The sequence below is a fragment of the Acanthopagrus latus genome, chromosome 13, assembly GCF_904848185.1.
Source record: "Acanthopagrus latus isolate v.2019 chromosome 13, fAcaLat1.1, whole genome shotgun sequence".
In the NCBI taxonomy this organism is placed as follows: Eukaryota; Metazoa; Chordata; class Actinopteri; order Spariformes; family Sparidae; genus Acanthopagrus; species Acanthopagrus latus.
Genome location: NC_051051.1, coordinates 11,255,686 through 11,283,195, shown reverse-complemented (window position 1 = coordinate 11,283,195; position 27,510 = coordinate 11,255,686). Strand labels below are relative to the sequence as shown.

The 27,510-nt window shown below is 43.3% G+C and overlaps 2 protein-coding genes across 6 annotated transcripts in view; one reads left to right on the top strand and one right to left on the bottom strand.

Moving 5' to 3' along the window:
• The first annotated feature begins 724 nt into the window (after nt 1-724).
• On the top strand, nt 725-7,145 carry trim47 (tripartite motif containing 47). The gene is made up of 8 exons (XM_037120051.1): nt 725-976; nt 1,341-1,552; nt 2,839-2,884; nt 3,044-3,139; nt 3,354-3,578; nt 3,923-3,945; nt 4,043-4,164; nt 4,735-7,145. Exons 1-8 carry the CDS (start codon nt 794-796, stop codon nt 5,262-5,264), a joined length of 1,437 nt encoding a protein of 478 aa, XP_036975946.1. The 5' UTR covers nt 725-793; the 3' UTR covers nt 5,265-7,145.
• A 3,531-nt stretch (nt 7,146-10,676) lies between these two features.
• trim3b (tripartite motif containing 3b) overlaps nt 10,677-27,510 on the bottom strand; it is a 34,217-nt gene continuing 17,383 nt past the window's right edge. For 4 of the 5 annotated variants that reach the window (XM_037120546.1, XM_037120548.1, XM_037120545.1 and 1 more), the window contains 16 exons: nt 22,584-22,759; nt 19,585-19,714; nt 18,867-18,977; nt 18,600-18,751; nt 18,171-18,351; nt 17,826-17,927; nt 17,540-17,638; nt 16,423-16,575; nt 15,876-16,254; nt 15,175-15,278; nt 14,894-15,061; nt 14,587-14,755; nt 14,062-14,103; nt 13,301-13,371; nt 13,043-13,183; nt 10,677-12,872 (listed from right to left, as the gene is read on the bottom strand). In XM_037120546.1, the coding sequence (XP_036976441.1) occupies nt 12,720-12,872; nt 13,043-13,183; nt 13,301-13,371; nt 14,062-14,103; nt 14,587-14,755; nt 14,894-15,061; nt 15,175-15,278; nt 15,876-16,254; nt 16,423-16,575; nt 17,540-17,638; nt 17,826-17,927; nt 18,171-18,351; nt 18,600-18,751; nt 18,867-18,977; nt 19,585-19,714; nt 22,584-22,729 (2,301 nt within the window). In that variant the 5' untranslated portion in view covers nt 22,730-22,759 and the 3' untranslated portion in view covers nt 10,677-12,719. The remainder of the gene's footprint in view (nt 12,873-13,042; nt 13,184-13,300; nt 13,372-14,061; nt 14,104-14,586; nt 14,756-14,893; nt 15,062-15,174; nt 15,279-15,875; nt 16,255-16,422; nt 16,576-17,539; nt 17,639-17,825; nt 17,928-18,170; nt 18,352-18,599; nt 18,752-18,866; nt 18,978-19,584; nt 19,715-22,583; nt 22,760-27,510) is intronic. The other variant, XM_037120549.1, reaches the window with a different exon arrangement.

Below are 27,510 nucleotides of genomic sequence, written 5' to 3'. Positions count from 1 at the left end.
GTCACGAAGGCAAAAGCTCTATGATGAAAACAGGGAGCTCCTTATGTCACTCTCTTCTCCCTTTATATGCCTTCTGTCTTACAGCCTCCTCACTTCTTCCATCAGAAAGTAAGTTCATTTTTAAAGGATATGAACAAACAGAATTTGTCAGCGTGGCACTAAACCCCCAGGGGCCTTCGGACAGAGAGCTTAGTCCTCAGAACTGGTGCCACACAGGAGGTGGCGTGACAGATAGTCAAACCACGGACAAGACGTTCAAGACATTTTGGATGTGAGGCTTCAGATTTCCAGTTGCCCTATCAAACAGATGACAGTGTTTTTTTAAAGACATACTCTTCTCTCTATATCAGATTGCGAAAAAAAAATGTATAAGGTGAAAGGGAGGTAGGCCTGACCTTGGCAGGTTACTATCTGACACAGGTTGAGATGCGACCTTGGCTAATTTACCAGAACTGTCTGGGTGTCAGTTCGGTGGCCCAACAGTTCAGTGGCCCAACAGGAAGACCCATTTTCAATACAGGAATTTTATTTTGGAACAGAGCGCTTCAACCTGATTTGTTCTTGTATTCCCTCCCCATGATGAGTTAATTATCACCAATACTACTGATTATAAGCCTTTAATACAGAGAGAGCGAGAGATACAGAGAGACAGAGAGAGAGAGGAAGAGAGGAATCTGATTGGTTAAGAGGGAATATGACGCACCACAAATGAGGCCGCTTCCCTCCCTCCCTCCTCCTCCTCCTACCTCCACTTCCAGCTGCGGAAGTGTTGCGCGGCTCTCGGCTTGTCAACATGGCTACCGCTGGAGCAACTGGAGACGACCTGCGGAAAGAGCTCACATGTGCCATTTGTTTGGATTTCTTCAAAGACCCGGTCATACTGAAATGCGGCCACAATTTCTGTCGCTTCTGCATCTGCATGCACTGGGATGAAAATGGCGGAGACTACGGTTATCAGTGCCCCCAGTGCCGCACGGTAAGTTTATGGACGTTGTCTGTGTTTTCCACCATGTTTGGGTTTTTTTTTTCGGAAATTTATATCGGCGCACCTGCGACAGATATCACCTTGAATTGTATGCCGGTGAATGTATTCACTATTGACAAGCCTTTGAACGGTCTTTGACAAAATGACACTGGCTACGCAGTGCATTTTGTGGCTAACGTTGCTATAATAGCTAGCTAACGGTAAATTAACAGCAGGACGGCTACGTTGGCTAACAACCACGACCTCACTTTGTAAATCAGCGAGTAACGACACTGTAAACGGTGTAATGCTGACTTTGGGCTCGGTCACAAGCAGGTTTCTGTGCCTTTCTCCGTTGCTTTCTTTGTTCTCTCAGGTGTTCAGCAAGAGGAGCTTCACCAAGAACTACCTGGTGCAGAATCTGGTTGCCAAACTGGACGATCTGGACTGCCTGGGCTCTTGTCCCGCACAAACTAAGCCCGTTAAAGTCGATGGAAAGTGTGACCAACACGGAGAAGAGCTGAAACTGTACTGCCAGACTGACAAGAGGCCCATCTGTGTAGTCTGCAGGGAATCCAGAGCACACAGGTTGGTCGTGTTCCCACCTGTTCTAATGTAAGAATGGAAAATGTACCAACCTTTGGGTCTGGAAATTCATCATTGACCTCGTTAAGGTCAGGGTACCAACGTAGACCTTGCCATTCCAAATATTAATATGAGAGTTGGTGCACAAACATGCCTCATTTTGGCAATACTTGCATGCATTATGAACTGCAGATATTCCCAGAGTTTTTTTTTTTTTCCTCTTTTTTTTCCTTATATATCTCTAAACCTCAACAGTTAATCACCGCATTGTGCCTTTTTATTTGTTGCCTTTAGTAAAACTCCCAGATTGTATTAAACAAATGGTCATGTAAAGTTGGTTTAAAATCCTCCTGAAATCAACTGCATTGCACTTTTTGTCTGCTTTACATATCTGCTCTTAAAATCACTTATCCTCTGCCAGACTGCAGCTTGATACACAACACAGGAGCCAGAATCAGCTTCATCTTGAACTCTCTCTGTGTAGGTGTGGACGTTGTGTAAATCTTGCCATTTACTGACATTCACATCAAAAGGGGGGGAGCATGCTCTTACGTCTAGATGTTTTCCTTTTGTAAAAGAAAAAAGATGACTTGTTGAAATTGCAGTATTGTACAGTATGCTTTCAACCCAGTTGAATCTAGACACGGTGTTATTGACTGTCCTTGGCTTTTCACTATCATGTTTTAAGAAATGTACTGGACTGCATTCCACTTAAGTGGGAGCCAGCCACTGTGCCTGTCTGTGACTGGGCAAAGAATATTTTTTCTTTTTTGATATCTCTAAACATATTTTACATGGACAGTACAGGAGTTTTGGCAAATGTCAGGGCTGGTGAAATTTTGTCAAGGGGATTGCTAAACAACTGAGCACATGGCGTGTTTTTTACTCTCATGTTGTCATCATGCACCCACAATTGTTAAAATGCATCTTGGGAAAATTACTCCTGTGTGGTACCCTGTGGAGTTTTTACCACTTAATGGTGGCAACGTTTCCCTGCGTGGGCCCCCTTTTGTTTGTATCATGCATAAGAATGCACAAGCTTGACTGTACAGTTCACATCCTGTTGGTGTATCCACGGAAGGCATTAGGACATTAACAAATGTAGCACTTCAACAGCAATGACGCCAATGGAGAATACTGCAACTTGACTTTTGCTTTTCAAATGTTTTATGATGAAGGAAATGCAGTGTTGGACTCCAAGGATACATACATGTTGAACACTGGAGGGCACTTGAGTATTTTGGGGTTGTAGAACAAATTGTTCTGTAAGCCATTTGTTTATATTTCAGACACCATGAGGTAGCACCAGTTCCAGAAGTTGTGAATGATATGAAGGTAAGATGCAGTCATCTGTGTTGGTATGTGCACACTTGGAATTAGAGATGGTATGAGCTTTGCTTCACAGCCTAGTCACTACATCTATAATATTAATATCTATAATATATTACTGTTTTCTTGTGTGCATGTGTCTTGATATACATGTTTTTGTTACAGATGGAGTTGAAACTGAGGCTGATGGAGCTCAACTGGCAGAAGTCTCAATGTGTGAAAGTTATAACGGCTGATGAGCGCACCAAAAATGAAGTCAGGGTAGGTGGCCTCTTTTTGGTTTTTTTTTGCTGGTGTTGTTAACATTATTTGTTGGCCAAGCCTTTATTTACTGTGATTTTTTTTTTTGGGTTCAATGATAATCATTTCTATTTTCCCTGATTTTTGCACTGAAATGTTAAAACTAAATGTGCACACGATTGGCACTTCTCATCAAATCCTTCATTCTTATCCTTTGAACCGCTCTGACCTTCAGCTGAAGAAACAGAGACTCAAGGAGAAGATAGAGGCGGATGTCGGTGCCATGGTCCAGTTCTTGCTTGATGAAAGGGACTCCCTGCTCGAGAGCCTTGACGCCGAGGAAGTGGCCAATATGGCCGTCATAGACGACAACTTGAAGATTGTGGAAAAGGAGGCAGCAGATGTGGACAAAGCTATAACTAATATTCATAGCCACATCAGTGGGAAAACCAGCTTCGAGGTCAGTCAACATGTCAGCTATCTGATTCACAGAGGTGACTTAACTCTCAACACCGTGCCTCCGCATGAGCTTTACAGTATGGATAACCCTTTTCTGTTGGTGTTCATATGGTAATGCATTGATTGCTCTATTTCAAAATATCTTCAAACAGTAGATGGGAACATTTGTATTTGGCATTTCTCTCTCCCTATTGGCGTAACTTCAGGCTTCATTAACATGTTTGTGTTTTGAATTGCATGTTAAAACCACCACTGACTGTATGTAAACAAAGTTCTCTTGAGACTATACGAACTCTGTAAAGTTTGCTCAATTGTAATCAACCATGCGTTTTGTTCCTCTAACAGAGCCTTGCTGAGACATTCAATGAGTAAGTAGCTTACCATGTATTTAATGTAGACTGATTTAAAAAAAAAAATCCAATTTAGAATTGGCTTTTCAAAACTTGGAATATTTTTCTTCCACAGGGCCATCCACTGCAAGCCTTTCACATCTCTGGAGCCGGTTAATTGTCAGACTGAATTTACAGACTTCTCAGGGCCCTTCCAGCTTATCATGTGGAAGAAGATGATGCATGTGCTGCATACCAGTGAGTTTACTCTACATACAGAGGCATGCATTGAACAATAGTGTTGCCATTTGAAGTCTCAGGCTGTCGATATAGGGAAGAGTTTTTGTCAGCAGTATCCTGATGCAGTCATGAGTGCTGTTGGGGGCGGTATGTATGTGGAAGGAGGTGCACCCACGCATTCTTAAACTATTAAATAATATCATATAATAGGCCTATATACACCTCCATTGCTTTACTTTGTATCACATAACTTCCATCCTGTGTTTTTTTTTATTTTTTTTTATTTTTTGATGAACTGTCACATATCTGTTATTGTGGTGGGTGGCCACAAATAAATCAATGAAGTCCAATCATATGACATTAGTTGGATCAGTCATTGGCTGGGAGGCAGTATTGAAACATTTTTGCCAAAAGCTGGCCGGTCAGCCTAATTTTACTATAGCACTGAATGCTAAGTGCAGCTCTTGCTAGTTTGACGTTTTCATCCAAGAGAACTTGAAGATTTGCAAATTAGAGATTTTATAATTGCAATATCAGCTTGAGCCCAATGAGCAAGGTGAACTAGTCTCTCCCTGTTTTGTCCTCTAGTGCCTCAGAACCTCACGTTAGACCCAGACACCGCTCACCCAAACCTGCTCATCTCAGACTTTGACACAAAAGTGGAGGAGGGCCGTGTTCGCAACCAGGAGCCAGACCTGCCTGCCCGCTTCAACCGATTCTGCGGCGTCCTCGCCACAGCCCAGTACGCCAGTGGCCAGCACTACTGGGAGGTGGATGTGAGGGACAAAGGTGTTTGGTACCTGGGAATCACCACTGAGTGCAGCAACAGGAAGGGCTTTGTCAGCCTCACTCCGTCCGCAGGGTACTGGAGCCTGTGTCTGCAAGACCGGCTGTATGCCAACGGAGAGCACGGGCGCATCCCTGTTGCCGACTACTGGAACTCTCCTCGGGTCGGCGTGTACCTGGACTACGACAACGGGCGTCTCAGTTTCTACGACGCCGTCACAATGAAGAGACTGTACATGTTTGACACCTGCTTTGAGGAACCTGTCTACCCTTTCTTCAGCCCAGGGAAGAATGATCCTGGCAGCAGGCTGCAGATATGTCACTATTACTGAGTAATGGAGCTTTTATGGGTTTGATTCAATTTACTAATGTATTCCAGTGTTGTTCAGATTTACTGTTCACCAGGTTTAATCTCACAGCTGGGGCTGCGTGCCATAGTGATGTTGACCCTTGGAGTTGTATACTGTATGCATTTGAGCTGTTTCTTGTTGGTCTTACTGGTACTAAGTAAAAGTAAGGGTTACATGGAGAAGATTTACCAGGTGTCTCTGAGGTCCAACATTTTAAATTTGGTATCTTATAACCTAGACACACTCACTGTAGGCTTATACCCCTGACTACTGTGGCTGGGAGTTAGGCGAGGTGCTTTGCTGTTTATATCACTGTGTCTGCTGGGATGCAGATGCCTCAGATGCTCTTGATTAGAGCATATACAACTCTTATCTTAGCAACTGCTATGCCATACTACTGTACATAAACTACGTTTGCAGGGTAGAGTCAGAGCTGGACATGTGAAGGACATATGACATAGTTATCACATTGATAGCTGTTGACAGTTAAGTTTCCCTCCATTATTCAAGACTGAAGAACGGTCAGTAATTGCTGATGGTTATCGGGATTATTTGACTGAAATTGTTTGGCTTACTGGAATTTAGACTCTCGGACAATAGTTCAACTTCCAGGAACTTGCTCGGGGTTGTTGTTTGTCGATGTCAGTGCAGATGATTTTACCTTTAGCCTTTTTAAAGTCATCTTTTATTTTAAATGAGATATATTGACTGTCGTCTTTTTTTCCTCTCTATATTCACATTTGAACCTTATTTTATGTAAGCAGTGATAATGAAGCTATAAAGTCATGTTGTTTTGCTTTGTTCAGGTATTCTGTCCTGAAATAAGCTGATATTAAAAAGTGAAGAGTTTCAAATAAGCTAATTTGCAAACTGTAAAGTTGACAGGCATGTCTTTCGATGGGTAAAATTGTAGATGTCATCCTCCCTTTTTTTTTAAAAGATTCCATCAACTTTTTCAGCCACGAGCAGAGCCTGGTGGACTTAAACAACCACAGCTGACTGATGATTCTGTTACATCCTCATCCTTTTTTTTTTTTTTTTTTTTTTTTTTTTAGCAAATTACTTTCTTAACTTTGTTTAAAGTAATCTTAGATTTAAAAATAACTGAGTTGGTCTTCGTGCTGCAAGTTTGTCGTGACATTTTTGGGGGGCTATTATTGTCCAGGTGGATTTTTTTTTTTTTTTTTTTTTTTTTTTTTTAAATCCATCAATGTGGTTTTTATTTGATTTCTGAATGTAAACAATACACGTATTAGGACAATTATATTTTGTTCTGTCTTCATAATCTTACGCTTTATAACCTCAAATAAGAATGTTTAAACTTTTATGGATTTCAGTTTTTGTTGTGCAGTTCCCACACGTAAGATGCCTACTGTTTTTTACAGGGTCGTGCATAGACTTTTTTTCCTTTTCAAATCATGTATCAAGGAGCACACCAGAAGCATTTTACAGCATGGGCACTGATGTGTTTAACAGAATGTCGTTCCCTGCAGCCAAGTTCAAGTTGCTCCTTTTTTTTTCTGTTTTTAATTTTAGGCGTCTAAGGTATTCTTTTTGTTTGAACTTAACCTCTGTTAACTTTTGCGTATCTGCTGATATGTGTTTTGTCTAAGACTGTATACCTCATTGAATAGCTATACATACTTTTTCCTTGCAAAATTCCATTGATGTATTCAGCTTAGCAGTTTTTAGGCTTTGTCTTAATAAGTGTGATGCCCCACCCCCATCAAAAAGAGAGGAGAGAGAGAGAGAGAGGGAGGAAAAAAAAAGAACCTTTGTGGTTCCTGTTTGTGGCCCTTTCACCTGCTATGACTGTGCTTCATGTTTCGCTGACTTGACAGTGAGATTAAAAGAGAAAAAAGACTTGTGTTTTATTTCCCTTAATGCCACTATTATCAATATGCTGTACCCACTTTTCTCAGCGAGCAGAGTTTTACTGGCCTGTAATTTGACTTTAAAATCCCCCCCCCCATAACTATCTGTGTTGTCTTTAAGAAGGCGTTTTTTTTTTTTTTTGTACCATTTCTTCTACCATTTCCTTGTACTGGTTATGAGATGGTTTAATTTTTACGATTTATAAACCAAGATCTTAACCTTTTTTGATATGGTTGAGTACCTTTTTTGTCCAAAAGTCCAAAATTATACCTGTCTGAATCACAAAAGGAAGTGACTCTTTGCAGCGAGGACTTGCTCCCTGTTTGCTATTCTGGTCCAGCATCCTCATTTAACCAACTGAGACAGTTTAGCGTTAATGATTCAGTTTTCTTACTGCGGGAACATTTTAAGGAGGAGGTGAGAAAACCGCTCTCCATCATCTCCTCCTCCTGCTTTGGTAATGACTCAGTAGTGACCGTTCTCCCAGTCTCGTTGCAGAGATGCAGTGTTAACAAAGGGCCGTATAAATAGCCGACCATACAGTGTGATACAAATACATGAACATGAATGATATGTCTACTTATTAGACAGATCGAAGCTATGTTTTACAGGCTCCGGCACTGTCCCCGCAGTGTAGGACAGGAAAACATCTCTGCATTACAAAGAGCACACACTGTAATGGTGACCTTACGCAACAGATTTTGAGCCTCAGTCTTTTATGACTCATTTGGTTTCTGAAGATAGATATTGACTTGACATTTCAAATGAAGATGCAAAATGGTGGGTTTTTGCAGTAATATTCAGTGTCTTTGTGATTGTGTTTATACTGCAAAAATCATAAACCATGTGAAGGGAGGAAGGCATCTCATGTTTACATTATAGTCTTAGGCCATTAATTAATGGTGAACTAATTGTTGATTAAACTTAAGGTAGCAGTTATTTTGCAGTTAACAATGAAATGCTTTATAAGCCATTTATTAATCAGTAGTGTTCAGTTCCAGTGGGTATTTAGAATAATTTGTAAGTAGGTAAGTAATGTGTGGTTAATCTAAATTGTCATGAAGTTGGAACAGACAGAATGGTTTAGAAAGCATTTCAGTGTTTGTCAACTGTTGACTAAAGCCCAGTTAACTATGAATCAGTGACTTATTAATGGTGTTGATTCTAACATGTCACTATTTTAATAAACAAGCTGACCAAAGAAAGTGAGAGGTTGGAATGGCCACTCATGTTTCAGTGTTTTGTAGTAACTCATATATTTTAAAAATGACCATTAACTTTTCAGTCTCCACAGCCTGGAGCAGTCTTTGCATGTTTGCAGCTGACAGTATTTCATATCTCCACTAGAGGGCATGATTGTTTAACATGCAAAGTCTTGACAGGGGACTCTGTAGCTACTGTACTTTCTCTATATTGGGAATATTCAGACTCTCACCTCAGCTGAAAAGACACAGACAATCCTGATACAAATAAATTAAAAACGATGAGTTGCTTGTGTTTTCATGACTGTATACAAAGAACAAACAAACTGACGTGTTTTAAGTTGTTTACATATGGCGGACCCTGCCACCTGTCTAGCTTCAGACAGTGTACTGGGGCCTCATTTTCCTCCGAGATGTTTGTTTATCCAGTTATTGAAAAGAGTGTGTAGTTTTACCTTATTAATATTGCACATTATTTGAATATAAACTACACACTGCCCCTTGGAATGTAATGAGAGAAGAAAAAGTAGATATAAGTCAAATAGATTGACTGTTTTGAAAAATATTTTTGCTGAGTGATTTTTCTCCCCTGTCTTTTTTAAGGAGACACTGTGAAGTGTACAACGCCTGTGGAGGAAGAACCTTTTTTGACCATTTTCTAACTGCCAGGAGTAACATTTTTGCAAGTTTTGCTCAGCGGTTGTTCGACTTCTCCGACTTCTATCTCGTCTGCTGTCCGCCAAGTGGAAGACACAGAGGAAAATGGTGGGTGACGCGAAAAAGGGGTGACAGCAGGAGGAAATGAACAAACTTCAGGACTTCAAATCGCTCTTCAGCTGCCCACCTGCACTGGTTAGTGGATGTCTGTGAAATTGTGAGCAACACATCCCTAAAGGTAAGGGCCTTCGTGCTCAGTCTAAACTACTCTGCTCAAAAGCAGTGAGCTAGGGATGCTCATTGTCGACTTGTCTTCTCAAATTCAGTCAACTTCAAATATTGAGACAGCCCCGAACACCAACCTCCTCAAGTTAAATGATGTTTTTTTTTCTTTTTACAGTGATTCTTTTACGAGTTTATCACATCTCAATCACTTTGACCATGCATTTTAATTGTATCACCGCTCACGTACCTCAAGTTTTGTCGCCTGTTGTTTAGGTCTGAATTCCAGTATGTAATTTCATTGTAACATTTTGTCTTTGATGACATCCACATAGAATTCCCGAGTCTTACGCTGACGCTTTTTTTGCAACACCCACTGCAGTCATTCCGTTTTTGCCTCGTTAAGTCCTCTTTCTGTCACGGTATGTCGGCCAAGGCTGTCCTCTGCTTACTCGCTGTAAATTGAAATAATTCTCAGGTGAGCACAACTCAAAACGTTCCCTCAGTCTTTACTGATGGCCCAACTTCATGTCAAGTCAAGACTGAGTTGCAAGTTTTCCAAACTTTCCCTCCATTTTTTCCCTCATTAACGGGGTTTTAGGAGTTCTCTTACTTGCCCACTGGAGGGAGGTGTCATGATACATTTTTGACTGTTTTCTTAATTGTCGTACTTTCTGTGTTTCTGCTCTTTATGAAGTTTCTTCCCGTTTTTCCCCACACAGTTTTTGTGTGAAGTTCCTCATTCGAACCAGGTTTCAGAGGCTGAGCTCTATGAAACAGATTTGCAGTTTTTGCTTTATAAAAAAAATAAATTAATAAAAAATTGACACAGTTTTCCTACACTCCCTAAATAAATTTCACTAGAGTTTATGTGTGATGTGTGTATATGTTCTGGGTTTCCTCCAAGTGTTTGTTTCCTCCATAAAGAAATGAACAACCTGGAAAGGTTATGATGGTTGCCAATATGTGTGAAAAACTGTCAATGTCTTTGTCCATCCATTTTTGTTAGCTTTGTAATATGCGTGGCAGCCTTTCTACTCCAGCCCTTCAACTCGGTCTCTCCTTATTGAAATGACTGAAAAAGATGAGGTCGCCATTATTACTGCCAAAGATGTAAGTTGAAGTGGCTGCTCACGTTCGAGTGTTTTGTAATTTAAAGAAAATTACATGTTTTAACAAGCTGATTCAGTCAAGCTCCCATGACTTTTTAAAAAAAATTTCCACATCATGTAACTGACCATGTTTGCAGCTTATTTGACAGTTTTTCCCAAATACCACTAGAGAGCAGTGGTGTTTCACAAAAAAAAAACCATAAAAAGGTTTGATCAGTGGGACTCAGAAGCTGATCTACTTTAAAAGGCAGTTGAATATTCAGATTCTTGTCTTGACAGAAAAAAAGGAACGTGTTGCTATACAAAGAAGACCATCTGCACAACAGTCCATAGTGTCATTCTTTAATATTTACAATCATACCTTTGCCATGATTACATAAATGATTACGTCTCGTACGACCGGCCTCTGGTTGTACACAGTAGGCTTCACAAGATGGTTGATGCGGTGTTTCATTTATACGCGCTTCCTTTATTTCACACGGATGTGAGTGGGTCAGTTACAGGTGAGAGACAGACGTAGAGGAACAAAAACAGTGACGCAGAGGTCAAATTAAATGGAGCGAGAAAGTCAAATCTGTCATTATTAGAGAGAGCTGTCCAATGAAATGGGAAATGCCGATGGAAACAGAATGAATCACAGATCAATCAGTTTATTCGTAGAACACAGGCGGGAAAACTTGCCGCCATTGCACGTTCGCCGGTGCTCGTCTGCGCGGAGAAACTTTCAAAACACCAACTCAACCAGCGTGTGGATACAAAACTCCATGATAAAGGTGCTTCTCAGCTACAACAAGAATATGATTGTAATATACAGTACACTTTTTTTTTTTTTTTGGATTATGTTCAATGATAACTATACACAGAGGCATATATTACTCTTGCAAACTATATAACTCTTATAATATTTGTATTTTGTGCAATGGTCAACATCAACTTACAACAATACGTTTTGGCAGAAGGAGAAGTTACTGGTGTGAGCTTGTGGGAGGAGGCGAACGAGAGAGAGAGAGAGAGAGAGAGAGAGAGAGAGAGAGAGAGAGCGGGCTGTCAGTGCTACGAGTTACAAGGCCTTATGTACAACGATGTTTGGCAAAGAGGAGACAGTTCAAATGCACCAATTAGAAAAATAATTTGTAGAACAAATTATGTAGAAAATGAAAATAAAAAATAAATTAAGTCCTTTTGAAAAAATACAACACAGCAAACGATGTGTACACAACTTCGCTCCACTGATGTCGTTCAGCCGGCTACTACTTGGCATGACCCTCCGCTATACTAACATGTTCCAGTGTTGAAATCCTTGATTGGTTTAGCGCTGGAATACGTAGGCTATATAGTGGAATAACATGGACACCGAATCCAATCCATCTGTACACCTAAATATGCATATGTACAAGTACATACGGTGGCAGATGTGAATACACGAAAGTGCAAGAACCAGTGGGGTCAGATGTGAGAAGTTTGTTTTGGTTGGAGAGAAAGAACAGAAAGACGAGCTTGAAGGGACCAAACTTAATGTTAAGAGCTGGTTTAAAAAAAAAAAAACTGTCCACTAACTGTTGTGCTTCTTGACACTTGTCTTTGGGTACCAACACACACACAAAAAAAAACCCTTGTAAATCACTCAGGTGAAAAAAAAAAATCCTCTCAGACTGATAAGGTGCAGAATGAGCATAACAACACATTCCTGTCTGCATTGTGTTTACTGATGAGAAATTGAAGGCAGTGAGAGTGGGGTCTTTTTTCCTTTTTGTTTGGAGCACACACGGACATGCGACAGTGTTCAAGGAAAGGCCTGAGCATTGTTCAATCACAGAGCATCATCATCATCATCCTGTGTCTCGCTTTGTTTGCTGGTTAAGACTGGCAGAATATCTACTGTTGAGGCCCCACTTTTAAGAAATAGAGCTGAAACATCTGGTTAAAAAATTATTGGGTAGGTGATTGAGGGTTTGAGGTGGACAGAACACAAGTGACCCAATAAGGAAAAATCTAATCTTAATATCATGTTTTTTACTCCTTAGTTTCTTAAGTTTCATTTATTTTGAATCTTTATATCACCAGGATGGTCTTCTAGAATTAATGCGACCTCCAGCAGTAATTTTTGGGATACCTAGCTTCTTTAATCTATATAAAAAAAAAAAATATTTATAATCAAAACGTTGGAGTTGGAGTTTGTTTATGTTTCTCAAATGTATTGGTCTCAAGCTCTGAATATTATATTTTCAAAAGTATATACAGACTAAATTGATTTGTGGAACCTGGCGCTGCTGTAAAGTGTGCTGGCACACAGCAGCTCTATATCCAGAAGCAACATGTGATGTTAAGTTGTCTAAGCAGGAGTTGTGTTGGCGGTGTCTTCCCCCAGCCTACTGCAGGTATCTGTAAACCTTAAAGCAGTGGTTGCCGGAGTCGGCAACAGCCACATGTCCATCTGAGGTGAGGGCGAGGCCCTGGGGGCCGTACAGTGGGTCTGCTGATGTGTTGATGTAGGATAAGAAGGAGCCTGTGCTGTCAAACACCTGGAGTAGGAAAAAAAAACATTAATGTTCATGTTCACATTGCATTTCTAGAATACAAAAATATGACATTATCAGTAATCCAACAGGTATCAGCCACCTCCCATAGTTTTTATGTTACTTTTTAAATAAGTTAGGTTGACCGCAGGCAGGCTGAATAAAGCCCATCTCACCTGTATTCTGCTGTTGCCCCAGTCAGCTACAATGATGTTTCCATTGGCGTCCACAGCCACACCAGTGGGAGCATTGAACTGGCCGTTGCCTTCCCCGTGAGAGCCGAATTTGAACAGGAACTCTCCGTCTGCACTGTACACCTGGGTCAGGAAGTCAGCGAAAACATTCTGTCACCATGTCCCTGCGCACTTGGATTCAAACAATGCAGAAAACGAATATACTGTATATCCTTATGTAGGAATACAGCACACTCTTACCTTCACAGAGTGGTTGTGAAAATCGGTCACGATAATTTCATTCTTGTTGTTCACTGCGACAAAGTGCGGACCTGGACGAGGAGAGAGAGGGGACGGTTATTGCGGGAACGGAAACGCGTTCCTGTAGTTTGCACCGTTCCCTTTACTGTTAGTAGACCCTTTAAACACAGATTACGACAAATGGTGCCTAAAGCTGCAATTACAAAACCTTTGTTTAATCACTTAGCAGTTCTGTTTTGCCTGGAGTGCTTTGACGCCCATTCTATTCATGCATTAGATTCTTTAACTTGAGTTGTTTTCCCCCATTTCTTCAGAATGTCAAAAACACTATTAAAATCCCCAACAGCATATCTTGCTGTCCCAGATGCAGACGGTTAGGATAAATGAATCACGGGCAGCGATTTGGACTGAAAAGGAAATCTTATTGGCTGAGCTCTAATATTACTGATTGTCTTGGTTAGTTTTCATGGCACTGGAGCCGGAGCGGTGAAAATCATCCAAGCTAGATCTTTTCAATCGCCATTTACACCAAAACAACCAAAAAAAAAAAAACCACAACGTGACAAAATGCTGAGTATTGTAATAGGTGATTATTACAACATGACCGTCCTCGCATATCTGTGATTATTAATGCACAGGCACAGCTCGATCCAACAATCTGGGTTGTCAAGGAGGTCAGACACATAATCAGGGAGTCGGGTTAGACAGAGGGCACCGCACTGTGGGATTAAGGTTGCAGCAAGGCCACACTTAGTACTTACTGAACACTGAGCCAGATTTATTAAAGTTTGGGCCAAGTTTTTCTGGATTGGAAAAAAAAAAAAGACAGGAGGAAGAAACAGAAAGAAAGAAAAAATAGGTAGTCAGAGATAAAGGATAAGCAAAGAAGAAAATAGAGTAGGTCGGTCAGCACAGGCGCAGTGTGTCGGAGGGGGAGGAAGCAAGGGGGACGCTGTGTCGCCCCGGTTTTGCGTCCAGCAACATGTTCACAGGCTTATACTTTTTAACAGACTGTAGCGTGTGATGGAATGTATCGATGAAGAGTTAGACTTATAAGCGCAAGCACACATTGCAGTTCTTTCTCTCTAAACAAAAGTGCAGACACACACACACACACACACACAGTTCGTTATTGGGAATGAGAACGAACCCGTCTGACACGCTGCAATACAAGAATAATATAAAACAAAATCCAAAATAATGTATAAAGGGTTCATACGATGGTTTGCGTTATGAAACATTATGGAAAATGTGGGAAGTGTTATGAGGAAGCCCCCCGCGCTCACCTGCAAACTGCCTATCAGACGTCCCCCTGCCTCCAAACTTGGTCACCAGCTTCCCGTTGGACTGAAAGATGAAGACGCAGCAGGCCTTGTTGTCCACAGTGATAATGTGTCCATTTTTATCCACAGCCACGCCCTTGGGACCCATGAGCCGGCCCGCACCGATCTTATTCTGCGGGAGTAGGGAAGACAACGCAGGACTTCAGCAGGAAGTGACTTTTTAATCTAGTGTGCTGCATGAACTTCTTATATATTTTGTTATTTAGGTACTGAAGGAGCAGCAAGATATTTTTCAACCTTGAGATCTCACCTTAAACTTCCCGTCGGAGGAGAAGATGCTGACCCACCGATTGTCATAGTCGGCCACCACGATGTCGCCGTTCATATCCACAGTGACGCCCGTCGGCCTCTGCAGCTGCCCCGGAGAACGACCTCTGACCCCAAAGCGCATCTTGAACTGGCCGTCGTTGGAGAACACCTGGAACCAGTTTGTTCAGAGAGCCCTTTATTAACGCGTGCAATTCATCCAAAACTACAGCGGTATTGTCTTACTCGCGGGTGCAGCGGGACGCCTCCGTGTGTGCCCCTCACCTGTATGCACTGGTTGTTGCTGTCGGCCACCACCACTCTGCCGTTACTAGAGGCTGAGATCCCCTGCAGGTTTGTGAACTCCCCTTTTTCTCTGCCGCGAGTGCCTGACAAATGAGTCGCAACACAGTCAGTAAATGTGCCTTCTGACGTTTTCAACCTCGTCTCAGCGTGTAATGCTCGTGCTTAAAGGCTCACACCAGCCGTTATAGACTTAAAATACCCACAATGTGCACCGCAACAACAACTTAAGGCTTCAGGCAAATAAATTAACGTTTGGGTTTCACGAACCGCAAAGACTTGACAGACCTGTTTGAGGAAGGTAATCCTCCGAATTAAGAATGTTGCTGCACCTTAATTTATTTACGGCTCGTGGAAGTAGGCAGCTACCAGATCCTCTCTGATAGACGTCCACATTTGTTTTCCTTTGATTTTCTACTTGCAAACTGCGGGTTGTGAATGCAGTGTTTTCTTTGGAAGTCAGCTCCTTTGTCAGGTGACAGCAGGTTGATTTGTGTTCTACTGGCATGACATGAAAACAGTAGATGCCTAAAGGAGTCTAAAAGTTTAATTAAAAAAACAAAAACAAAAACATGTGAAACAACCCATGGGCTTGCTTTAAGAGGGACGTTTTGTGCTTTTGCCACTGTGACATTCTACATTGTTTTTGGACTTTTTTCTCCTGAACGAGGCACTTTTCTCACCCACTCTGTAGATGAGCTCATCCTCGATGGGGTTCTCCTTCTTCTTGGTGGCGCTGTACATGCTGGAAGGCCGTCGCACTGCTTTCTGCCGTATGTGGCCCCCCGTCCCGCTGGGAGACTTCACCCTCCTCTTCACGTCGTCCGGAGACTGCGGCACGTCCGAGGGCTTGACCGCCCGCAGCCGGAAGGGGCTGCCGCGTATGGGCTGGCCGTACAGCAGCAGAGCGAACGAGTACTCTCCCTCGGAGCGCACCGTGTAGCCCACCTCGTACGTGCCGTTCTTGTTGTCCGCTATCTCTGTCTCTGCAGCGCGACTCCCGTCCGCAGACGTTATCTCTGCTTTTAAAATAGCATTTCCCGTCCGCACCAGCTCCCCATCCTGCAGAGACCGATTCCAGACCAAATGCAGACAATAAAAACCACAGTGCTCATGGTTGCAGCCACTACACACACCACAAGCATCCTTAAAAAAAAAACAACTGACTTCTCGAAATAGAACAACACCTTTGAACCGAAATATGCAGCTAAATAAGTTTGAAGACGGTACTTTGTCCTTTGTCGTCACGGTGATGGTGTGGTGCTGTCCGGTCGCTGCATGGCGGAGGCCCTCTCCTGTGGCGACGGAGGTGTGGGCCACAGCCGCTGTGGTGAGGAGAACACCCAGGTTCTGGATGGAGCGTCGCAGACCTTCAGTCTCCACCTGGAGCAAATAACACACACACACACACACACACACACACACACACGTTATGTCAGTTTCCATTGCCCGCTGGGACTCACCTATAGCTGATGAAGAAAGTCGAGTATCTATCGAGCTAAGGACTGCAAACCGGAGTTAAGAGGAGAGAGAATATTGCAATTAAATAGGGCTATAACGTATTTTTAAACCTGGGCCCTGTGATTACACATTTGGGTGTGTAAATAACTCCTGTCTTTTGGAATTGGTCCAGTACGTGCCTCAGCCTGCATCGGCAAAACAGGAAAAGTACCCCGGAGAGCAACTTTAACTGTCAGAGTAAGTCCACTAGAAGTTTTATATCTGCCACCAAAAATCTCAGATTGTTATTCTGAATGTCTGACACCAGGGACTTTGACGAGATTTTGTGTCGGCTAAGATTTCTGCTTTTGAGAGCTGCTGGTCTCACTGATCAAGGGAACTCCCATGTTGTGAGGTAAAATTACAGCTTTCATCAAAGGAGGCTGGTGGCTTTTAACAGAGCAGTCTAATGACTGTTTCTGTTTAAACAAAAAAGGACCTTGATCTTCAACCAAAAGGTCTGTCTCTGTTGGGATCCTGTCAATAAGGTTGTGGGACGACAATCTGAGCATGTCTGTGGCAGAATTACTTCCTCTGATGGCGCAACTGCTTTCCATGATTACTTAAAGAGGTTTAGACACTGCTGCCACAAAATGGGCTACTGGAAGATTTACTGCACCAGTTGCACCAATTCTAGATATTTTTTAAAAAGGGCCCGGGTATAAAAATACCCGCGCAACCCTTGAACGTGTCATTATGAGGTTCTTTTGGAAAGTAATGCATAAAATGCTTTAATGTAAATATTATTTATTTTTTCTCTCTTATGATTAGACTCCAGCGAACCAACTTCGTCATGAGATTATTAGTGACAGAAATCTTCTGTATCAGAATAAACAACGGTGGTTACCTGGCAGTCCAGGTGTGCATTCTGATGCGGTCTAACCGGGAAGTCATGTCTGGCCAGCGCTGTCACCCGCTCACTCATCTGCTTCTGGACGAGCAGCACCTGCACTCGCAAAGAGACACGTGTCGCACGGTGTTAGCCATTGTCTTGTGTTATGTCAAAACATCCAGCTCATTTGCAAGATGAGCTCACATCCTGCTTCGCTGCTGGAACACTGTCAATAGCTGACTCCCTCATGTGTTGTAACCTGTTTGTTAGCTCGCTGGTGCAAATTAGTCTGCCAGCCCACCTCGGTAGCGCTCCCGTGGCTGAGCGCCTGCTCCGTAAAGCTGCAGCTGCTCTGGATGTGTTCCTTCCCCTGGAGGAGAGACGAGAGCTGGGCCTGCAGGACCTGCACTCAGGTAAGTGGGAGATGAGGGGAAGAAGGGACACAAAAGAGCAAGAGAGGGAGGAGAGGGGGAGGAGAGGGGGAGGGCGGGGAAGTCGAAACCATTAAGGTCGGCGTGTTGACGGGAATGTGAGACATGCGGCAGGTCAGGTTCCGCTGCCTGTTTGTGAAATGCCCGTTGCGTGCAAAGATGCAAGTGCACCCGACACAGCGAGTTTTGTGATTGTGTGTGAAAGCGTAACTAGCCTTCTGTTTGGTGCTGCAGATGTTCTCCAGGTCGGTGATGAGGGCCGTCTTGCGCTGATGCAGCGCCCGCTCCAGCTCTTCAAACGTACTGGTAATCTCCACGACCGCCTCGGTCTTCCTCTCGTTCAGCTGGCGGGAGATCTCGCTCACCAGCTCGATGGCTGCCGTCAGCTGAGGGAGCCTGCAAGACGACACAATGTGATAAATGTTTGTTTTTTTTTTAAACCTTTTATGTTTTTTTTTTTTGTTTTTTTCTTTTCCTTCAGTGTTTCAACACCGGCGGCATTACTCTTGCATGTAAGCATCTGAGTACTTCATCCTTCCCCCCCGGTCATTGATGGCCGACGCCGAATCTAGGCCAAACGCTGAAGCTTTTAAACTACCTGATGCGAAGCAAATATTCTGAGAGCTTCATCAAAGTGCCCCCACCTGCTGCGTATGGCATCCAGCTGTGTCTTCAGCACGGCCTTGTGCTGCTCGACGACGTCCCGCAGAGGCACAGTCACGTGCTCCCGGTGCTCGCCCTCCGTGCAGTCCAGACACATGGCTGTCTCACACGATTCACAGTAGAACTCCATCACCTGCAGAGCGAGACAGAAATGCTTGCACGCTCGCTCTTGCTGGGCTTTGCGGGCAGTTTCTTTTACATTATCCATAGCTAAAAAAAAAAACAAAAGAGGGAGGCAGACTTCTCACCTTTCCCTCGTGGTTCGGGCAGCAGAGCGGCTTCCCTGCGGCTGCAGCGCTGACTGACTCCAGGACGCTGCAGGCCTCCGGCCGCGAGCACTCCGGATCTCGTTGAAGGACCTGGTGAAAAACATTTCAGACTTTTTTTTTAATGAGGAAGTTTCAATCAACATTCCCTTTTATGCGTATTTGTAGGAGCGGTTGTGCATACTTCTGAACGTGGACAAATGAATGGTGACGGAACAAAGGGAGAGTGAGTAGGGCTGAGGAATTTACGATAACAGTATATGGGATGTGTCTTAACCTTTATGCCCCATAAATACTTTTCTCTTTGTCTGAATTTCCTTGTTATGTGGCCGTTGCGTTCTTTCTCTTCATGACGCAGAAAAAACATCCCTGCTGTAATTTTATCTACCCCTGTTCTAACCCTAATCATCAGCCCTACATGCCTGACAGAAACCACAAAACCCTCAATTTAAGCCTGTTGACGAAAAAAAGACTGTCCACAATTACCTCATTCTACAAATATGTCCTCGCTCTGTTCCACACCAGGAGCGGCACTCTCACAAAAACATTCACTGACTCTCCGTCTTGAGTCCTGTCTGTAATCGTTTTAAAGAACCTCTGCTTCCTTGTTTGGGTTTTATCTGCGTTCTGTCGTTAATTCCATGCAATTTGTGTCTGAGTTGAAGTTTCAACAAAAACAGACTGAGATCAAGAGTCACACCTCCATGAGATTAGTGATGAAGAAGTTGTTCTGCAGAGCACAGACTCCTTTCTCCGGCAGGATGGACGTCTGCCGACACACCGGGCACGAGAGCGTCAGAGACTCCGGGGGAATGTAGTTCTGGAGACAACTGGAAGGAGGACAGCAGGAATTAGTATATACAATCTTCCCGAGTCACATCCAGTTTGGCAATGAAGCAGAGATAGAAGGAGAGGGAGACACTAGGGGCAGAGAGCTGTCACCTTATCACTATAATTGAGAGGCAGCGCCTAAATAGTGCTCCTGTCACAACAAATACGGGGAAAGTGTGAAGCAGTCAATACGCGGGACCCACAGCCTCGGGAGAAAACACAACTTTTCTCTTTCAGCGAGTGAATCGCTGGCTAAATAGTCTGCCTAACAAGAGACTCAAAGAGACAGAGGACTTTGGGTAGAATATGTTTGCGCGCTGCGCGCTTGTTTATGCTTGAGGAGGTCTGACTCACGCCAGCAGCAGTCGAACATCCATCCCACCGAACCCCTACAGGACGAGGACGCGCCGCAGGTTAAATTTGCCCTCGTGAGGCAATCCATTTAACATGAGACACCCTCAAGCCACAACCAAACCCGCAGTCAGCAAAAGTTCAGCTGCAATATGCAGATGGCGCCGCACTCCTGGCCTACGGCCCGGCTGCCATCCAGCTTGGGAAGCACTGGCGTCCTGTTATCACTGTATTGGTTGTTAACACCGTAAGAAACCCGAGGTCAGTGTCGGGGGATAATCCTCTGTTGTCGTCGTACACAAGGATGTCTGGCAGCTGCTCGGGCGGCGCGCTAACACCGTCCTGTTTAATTTATGACACCACACAGGCCGGCATCGACCAAGCCCTCGGTAAACTGCAGTTGCGAGCTTTTGAGAACAACGGAGGGCTTTGACAAAAGTCTCTGTCCACCTACCGCTGTGTCAACACCACCAGAGCGCTCCGAGGCCTGGATAAATTACCGTTGCTTTGTCCGACGCACAACCAGCTGGGGAGCACGGGCTCCCAACAGTTACTGTACGTGGCGGAAAGGGCGGAGGAGGGGTCGGACAGCTAATGATTATTTTCACTGCCGCCTGAGTTATTTCTTCATTTGGGACTGCTTGAGCATTTTATGCGACACCATAATTTTATTTTGTGGAGCGCCAGCCTGGGGACAAAAGTTGTTGAGTCACACACATAAAAAAGTCAGCAAATGCAGAAGACTTATGCCATAAATGTAAACATCACCTTGTTCAAGTTCTTAAAGATGTGATACGTAAGAATTTTTGCTGACAACGTCAAAATTTGAAGAAATGACAGCATGATTTTATATCCGTATGTGTGGTTGCAGAGATTTCTACTGAAGCTGGCATGCTAACCTGCCAGCCATCGCTCTTCACAATCCAAAGCGCCTATGCTGACAGTGTAACTGCGCCTTCATGTGCTCAGAATCATCATCAGAGAAAAAAAAGTTTTTTCGACTGCGATAACATAAGAGACCGCACTGCTAAGTTGGAACGACAACCTGGAGAACTTTGGTGGCTGAGCTGCCACTGAAACATGGTGGAAGAAGGTAAATGTCGGGTTGATGGTTAGAATTTTGATATCAAAGTCATGTATTGTGCAGTCACTGCATCGTTTCCTTTGCTCTTCCTTGTCACTCATTTGTGTGGGAATGAAAATCATCATCTCAACTGCTTTTTAAAGACAAACGGCATTAACGCAAGAAAAGACGCACTGCATTCCCGATAAATCAACTATATTGAAAATGTGTAATAGCAGTTCATATCTTCATTACAGACACAACATACCTGAGTGTTCTTTGAAGTAATTTACTTCACAATGATATAAAACAGGAGGAAATTTGACTTATCAATTACCTCAATTAAGTAATTTTTTTTTTGTGGCACACAGATCCTTAAGTAAAAGCCCATGATCACGAAGTCGTAACATGCCTCTATTGTAGGAAGATGTCATTTGTTTTAACATGATTTTAAAGAGCAACACAACCCACAGCGAACCCATGATCCTGATCACTTAATAGTGTGCACGCAATTAGGATATGGAGAAGCAGCTGTACTGTAAGTTTGCGTGCCCAATGACAGATAATTACAGGAGAGGACCGGGGGAGCAAAATTAAAAAGAGACACAATACCACCGAGCAGACCAGGCCCAGCATGGGTTTGCCGACTCAGACCTAAAACCCCCTAAAACTACATCAACCCACGCGGTATTAAAACATCTGTCTGGCAACATCATGTATAGCTCCAGACAAAAATCTGTTCACCTCAGCAGGGCTCCACATCGCATGCCATCCAGTTAAACCGGGGATTAAACTTGCCCTCCGGTGGGCAAAATGCCCCTCACACTGCATGGAAAAAAGGGATTTATTGCATTCTCTGTGCGGCTCTTCCATAAATATTTGTTTGATCGTAGGTTTAGAAGTAAACCAGTCTGTGGCATAATCCCAGTGCCTCCCAACATACCTCCATTCTCGTCATTCGCCATCCTCCCACCCTAACCTTTAACGAGCTTTCCAAAAGCTCTCCTCTGCTCGGCACTAAGAATCGCCTGAGGGGGAGTCGTCTTTCTGAGGAGCTGTAGATTGAGCCATTGTGATTGTGTCCACCAACAATGAGCCTTTTCTCAGACTGCAGTCCCTGATGCTGAGGAATGTACTCATCTACAGGAGCCAGTGAGGAGAAGTGCTCCGAGCTGTTTAATTGAGGGAAGGGATTTGCAATAGATGAGGTTCCTCTATTAGGAGACATGTAAATATGACAAGAATTCTTCAGTAATAGGACAGGAGGATCAGTACTGGTAGGGAAAGAGCCGCGTTTACAAAGTGTGCTGTCCCACCTTGTCTGCGGGGGCCAGGCTACACAGCAGATGGCGTGTGGAGACTTGGGTTAGATTCAGGTTTTGCCTGAGGGGAGTGTTAGGTAATTAGGACTTTTGCCAGTTGTCACTGAAGTTGACAGCGCAAACGTTAGTTACCTTTCGCAGAAGGTGTGCAGACAGGGCAGGACCTTGGGGTTGCAGTAGTGATCCAGACAGATGCTGCAGACCAGAAACTGCTTGTCTATCTGACGCACCACAGGGCTGGTGCTCCCAGCCTCGTGCTTCGCCATGGCAGAGGACATTTAAAGCCACGGACGGTGGCAGCGGTTGACCTGTGGAGAGACAAAGAAAAAAAAATGTGTTGAACATTTGCCTGTGATTCGTCTGTAAAACCTTTTGTTGAGAGCGTCACCTTCAGGACCATTAATGCTCAGCAAACTTTCGACAGGAGGTACCAGGAACACGGAGTTAACAAAGCTGTTTAATTCCTTGATTAGCACAAAAAAAGCACCCATTGTTATTTCTGTGTTAATGCCAAACAAAAACCAGCTGAAAGAGAACTTTGTGAAACAGAATCATGCAACAGTCCCTGAGTGTACCGCCAGCAGCAGATGTAGACAAACCAGTACGGCCTTGTGCCTGGCTTTATTAACTCCTCAGCTGATGCCAAATCAGAAAATTACAAGAAAATCCACAATAAAGCATTCAAATAGGCTTTAGTGACCTCACAGGTACTCAAAAACATCCTAAAAATAAACACTCCTCAAACTTTTCACACACACACACACACACAAATACTCATAATTCTGTACTTTTGAGGACCACCGTTAACATAAGCATTCCTTAGCCCTTGACCTTAAACATCTCCGACCCTCACCATAACCATCACCGCGACCCAATTCTATTCTGACACTCAAAACCAAGTCTTGACCTTCACACAGCCCTTGGAAGTTATGAAAACTGGTCAAGAGGTCCTCACTTTGCCAAATGTCCTCACTCTACAGGTTAGAAAACTTGTTTCAGTCCTCACCATGCAGCAGGTGCACACCCACACAGAGACTTGTGACTAGAATCAGAATGTGCTGAGCGTAGTCTATGTTTCCTTCTATTTATATGTGTCACTCTGTTTATATTTACAAGTCACTAGTGAGGCGTCAGAGCTGCAAAACTTTGTTTTGGTTCACACTGTAATCTGCAAGCAAACTGTCTACAGCAGGGCCTTACAATTTACTGAAAATATATCAAAATTGTTTAATTGTTAAGGGCGATATTGAAACTGCAGGAGTGATAAAGTTAAAATGTATCCTCAACATGTCATTATAAATAAAGCAATGCGGTGCGACTGAGATGCCTGGGCCTACAAAATAGTGTTCTCCAGACACACATTACGTTCAAGTTATCATCTTTGATGACAGCTTGTCAGTGAAAATGAAATGCAAAGATGACCACTCACACTAAAATCACAACTTGTGTCTCCATATCTGTCCAAATATTTGCAAAATGTTTCTCTTATATTTGCATGTCATTCAGCCAACGTGGAGAAATCAAACGTGACTCAAAAAGTGCAGGTTATAGTCCTGCGTTTCGTTTGAGTGGTTGGAAACACTTTTGCTCAAATTCAGAGGAGAGATCATATTGCCTTTAAACACAGATTATGTAACGCTGTGATCCTGCTCTCTCACTGAAGTTACATGGTGCAGGAACAAGCGACAGCAGGGCGGAGTGGTCGGAGAGACAGACACACCATTCACCCTGTTACAAGACACTGTGCCATCAACACAATTTTGATGTTGCTGCCAAGTCAAAAAGTTACATAATGTCGCTTCAAGTGTTACAAAAAATGCAAAACTGATTTAAACTACATCTAGAAAACATATTTACATTTAAAATAAGACACTGAATGATGTCAGTGACAAGTGAAACAAGTGTCAAAAAACTGTGAGTTGACCAGAGCTGAGAAGACCCCAAAGCGTTACACATAAGCTCATCCATTATGGAAGTACAGCAACTCGCAAGGTATGGCTATTCTGCCTAGCGACACAAACCAACGCTGTTTCCAGCGTGGCCCACTTTCACATTAATTAGTGCCAGCCCAAACGCATCTGGTGTAATAATTACAGTGGTATGTAAAAAAAAAAGATGCTACTACAGCATCTTGTCATTGCTACAGTATGCGCCGAATGTGTAAATTAAGTGGTAAATTATGTGGTGTTAAATAGGGAAAGACAAAATCGACACAATGACTTTTAAAGTGAAAAAAGTGGCAAATTGCTGTGATGATAATATGTGTTTGTTACACCTCACTTGCCCTGCGGCTTAAAATCGCCACCTTTGGACATATACCCAGTGTGCCATTTTTATCTCTGGTTGCTAACTGGCTCCAGCACTGTAGTTTCTCAGTGGGTCAACACTTGTATTATTCATGTATCAGACACAGACATGCGCTCACACGCTCACACAAAACTGCAGGGGATGAGAGGACAGCAGCATGTGTCTCAAACAAACATGGCTTAAGATATACGGCAGTTATGGACATTATCCAATCACTGAGAAGGACACACAGACACCAACACACACGCACACACTTGAAAACAAAAAAACAGGCACTGGTAATCATCCCCCCTCCCGCCTCCCTATCTGCACATCTGTCACAGCAGGAACTAATACACGCAGCGCTCAATCTCCTATGTCCCATCTCCGCTCACGTCCCATTGTCTGTTGTTGCCCACTGCACACACACACACTCACACACACATAGAGGATCAAATGACACACAATCTCTGGGCTGGGAGCGTACAGGTCACTTCTCAATCTGTCAGCCATGAGAACGACCGACATGTCACATTCACTCTGTGCTTAGGGTCAGGCAGGTTGTCTGATGGAAATGATTACTGGTAAGTAGCTTGTGTTTTGTTTACATCCAAATGTGCATTGTTCTCTATAAAAAAAAAACCCTGCGCTTACAAACTGGCACTTCAAGAGTATCCAGTTGTATTCTGATGAAAAGAAGCCTGAATGTACGTCAATAGAGCGCAGAACTAAAGAGGGATCAACCGCAGGATGTGCGTGCACCTCAGTGTAGTTCTCACAGTTCTCTGTCATTTTCTTTCTGTACTAGAACACACTGATACTAATATCATGTGGAATGACGTCCGTCTAAATTTAGACAGTGTATTAGTGGGAAGGCCAGGAGGCAATGACAGTGAAACTAAAATAAGACCAGGGGTCTTAGGACTGTGCCTGGGTCCATTTGTTCACCATTGTTTATGTTTTAAAACACATTTTCCATCAAGTGGGTCACAGCAGAAGAAGAATCTGGAGCCCAATAAATCCCAACGAAGAATTCTTTCTCAAAACATTGGATGAAAAAAGGTATAAGCCCGTCTAATCCAGAGAAGACTTCAGCTATTAGTTGATACATAATACCAAAACTTTTGATGATAGTCTTGAGCAAAAATCAAGCGTCTTAAAGGGGCTCTGTGGAATTTCTGTGCTGTGCTGGAAGCCAGTTGTTTCTATATGTCGAGGGGCACAGAGACGAGGCCCTCCAGCGAATCTTCACTGAAAATCCGACCCGAGTCCTTCACAAAGAAATCCACAGTCCAGCAGCATCAAACATCTTAAACAAACCATCCACCCACAGGCTTATATAGGAAACTGAGAGGGACATGCAAGCCCCTTTTAATGCTCGACTTTGCTGCTTTTCTTTGTTATTTATGATATTCGATGAAGAGTCTTTGGCTTTTGGACTGTTGATTTGACAAAAGAAACAATCTGAGGATGTCAATTTTATAGAACACCGAGTGTGATGTGGTAAAAAAAAAAAATCAGACTGCAATTATTTTGACAGATATTATCATCGCTATATGAATGGCAGTTACCTGACCTTGCCCCACCTGTTTGCCCAGGTATGTGACGACAGACTTTCCTGAACTCACATTTCGCTAGGTTAAGGTTAAGGGAGGCGGCACACAAACGGTCGAAAAATCGCACAAAGGGTTAGTACATGTTTGATGCCATGTCCATGTATATGAGTGTGCCACAATATCATCTAAATAGACTTCACAGTCACCTACACCACACAGGAGAGTAGAGCAACATTTGCACACCATAGCATCTCACTTCAGTACTTCAATCCTGATAGACCTCAAACGACCGGGATTAATAATTCCAGTGTCAGTATATCAGCCGACGCATTTTTCTCCAATCCCTCAAATGTGGTGATCAAACACTTAGAAATATATAATGGAGGCAGGCTATTTTACAGTTTGACAATTAACTTTACTGTCTAAAATGACAACTCAAACAATAAACCTCACTTGTAATGTAACAGCTACGCCACAGCCTCAGGATGAACAGGAAAAACGTCTTAAACCTTCCCTTTGACGCGTGACAGTCCAATAACAAAGCGCTTGTCTTTTTCTCTTGCCTGTTTCGGCTCTACCATCAAGTTGATGGAAAACCCGAAGCGCGTACAGCGGACAACAGACGCACGTGACAGTCATGCGTGTATGCACATGAGCGGCAGGGTGCTGGCGTGCGTGTGTACAGTACGGTGTGTTCGACGGACTGTGTTTTGAAATGCTTCCCGACTTCATTCATGCCCACTTTAACTCCTAAGTAGGCCACGATTCTAAAGTGTCGACGCTCTAAAGTAACCATGACCGGTTAACTTGACAGGCAAAAAAAAAAAAAAGAAAATGAAAAAGAAAAGAAGTGAGCAAGTGAGGACGTGCAGATTTTGAATTTGGGGCCCTGCAGTTAAAGACAGCAGGGTGGGATGAAAACCAAGCCCAGGCAGGACTGCAGGAAGCTTCCTAAAAATGATTCACGAGAGGACGCATCCTGCAGAGAGCTGTCAGCTTAAACCCTCAAAATGAAATGTGTTATAATTCTCCCGACTATTATCTGCGCAGAAGTAACAGCGTTTATGCTTTCCGGTGACCTTAGCCTGAATAAATCCCCAAACTCTCAGGATTACAGTTTTTGCATGTGTATATCTAATTGTGTGTGTGTGTGTGTGTGCGCAGCATGTTTGTGCGTGACAACACCCGTGGAGCTAATGCACAATGAGTCCATTCAC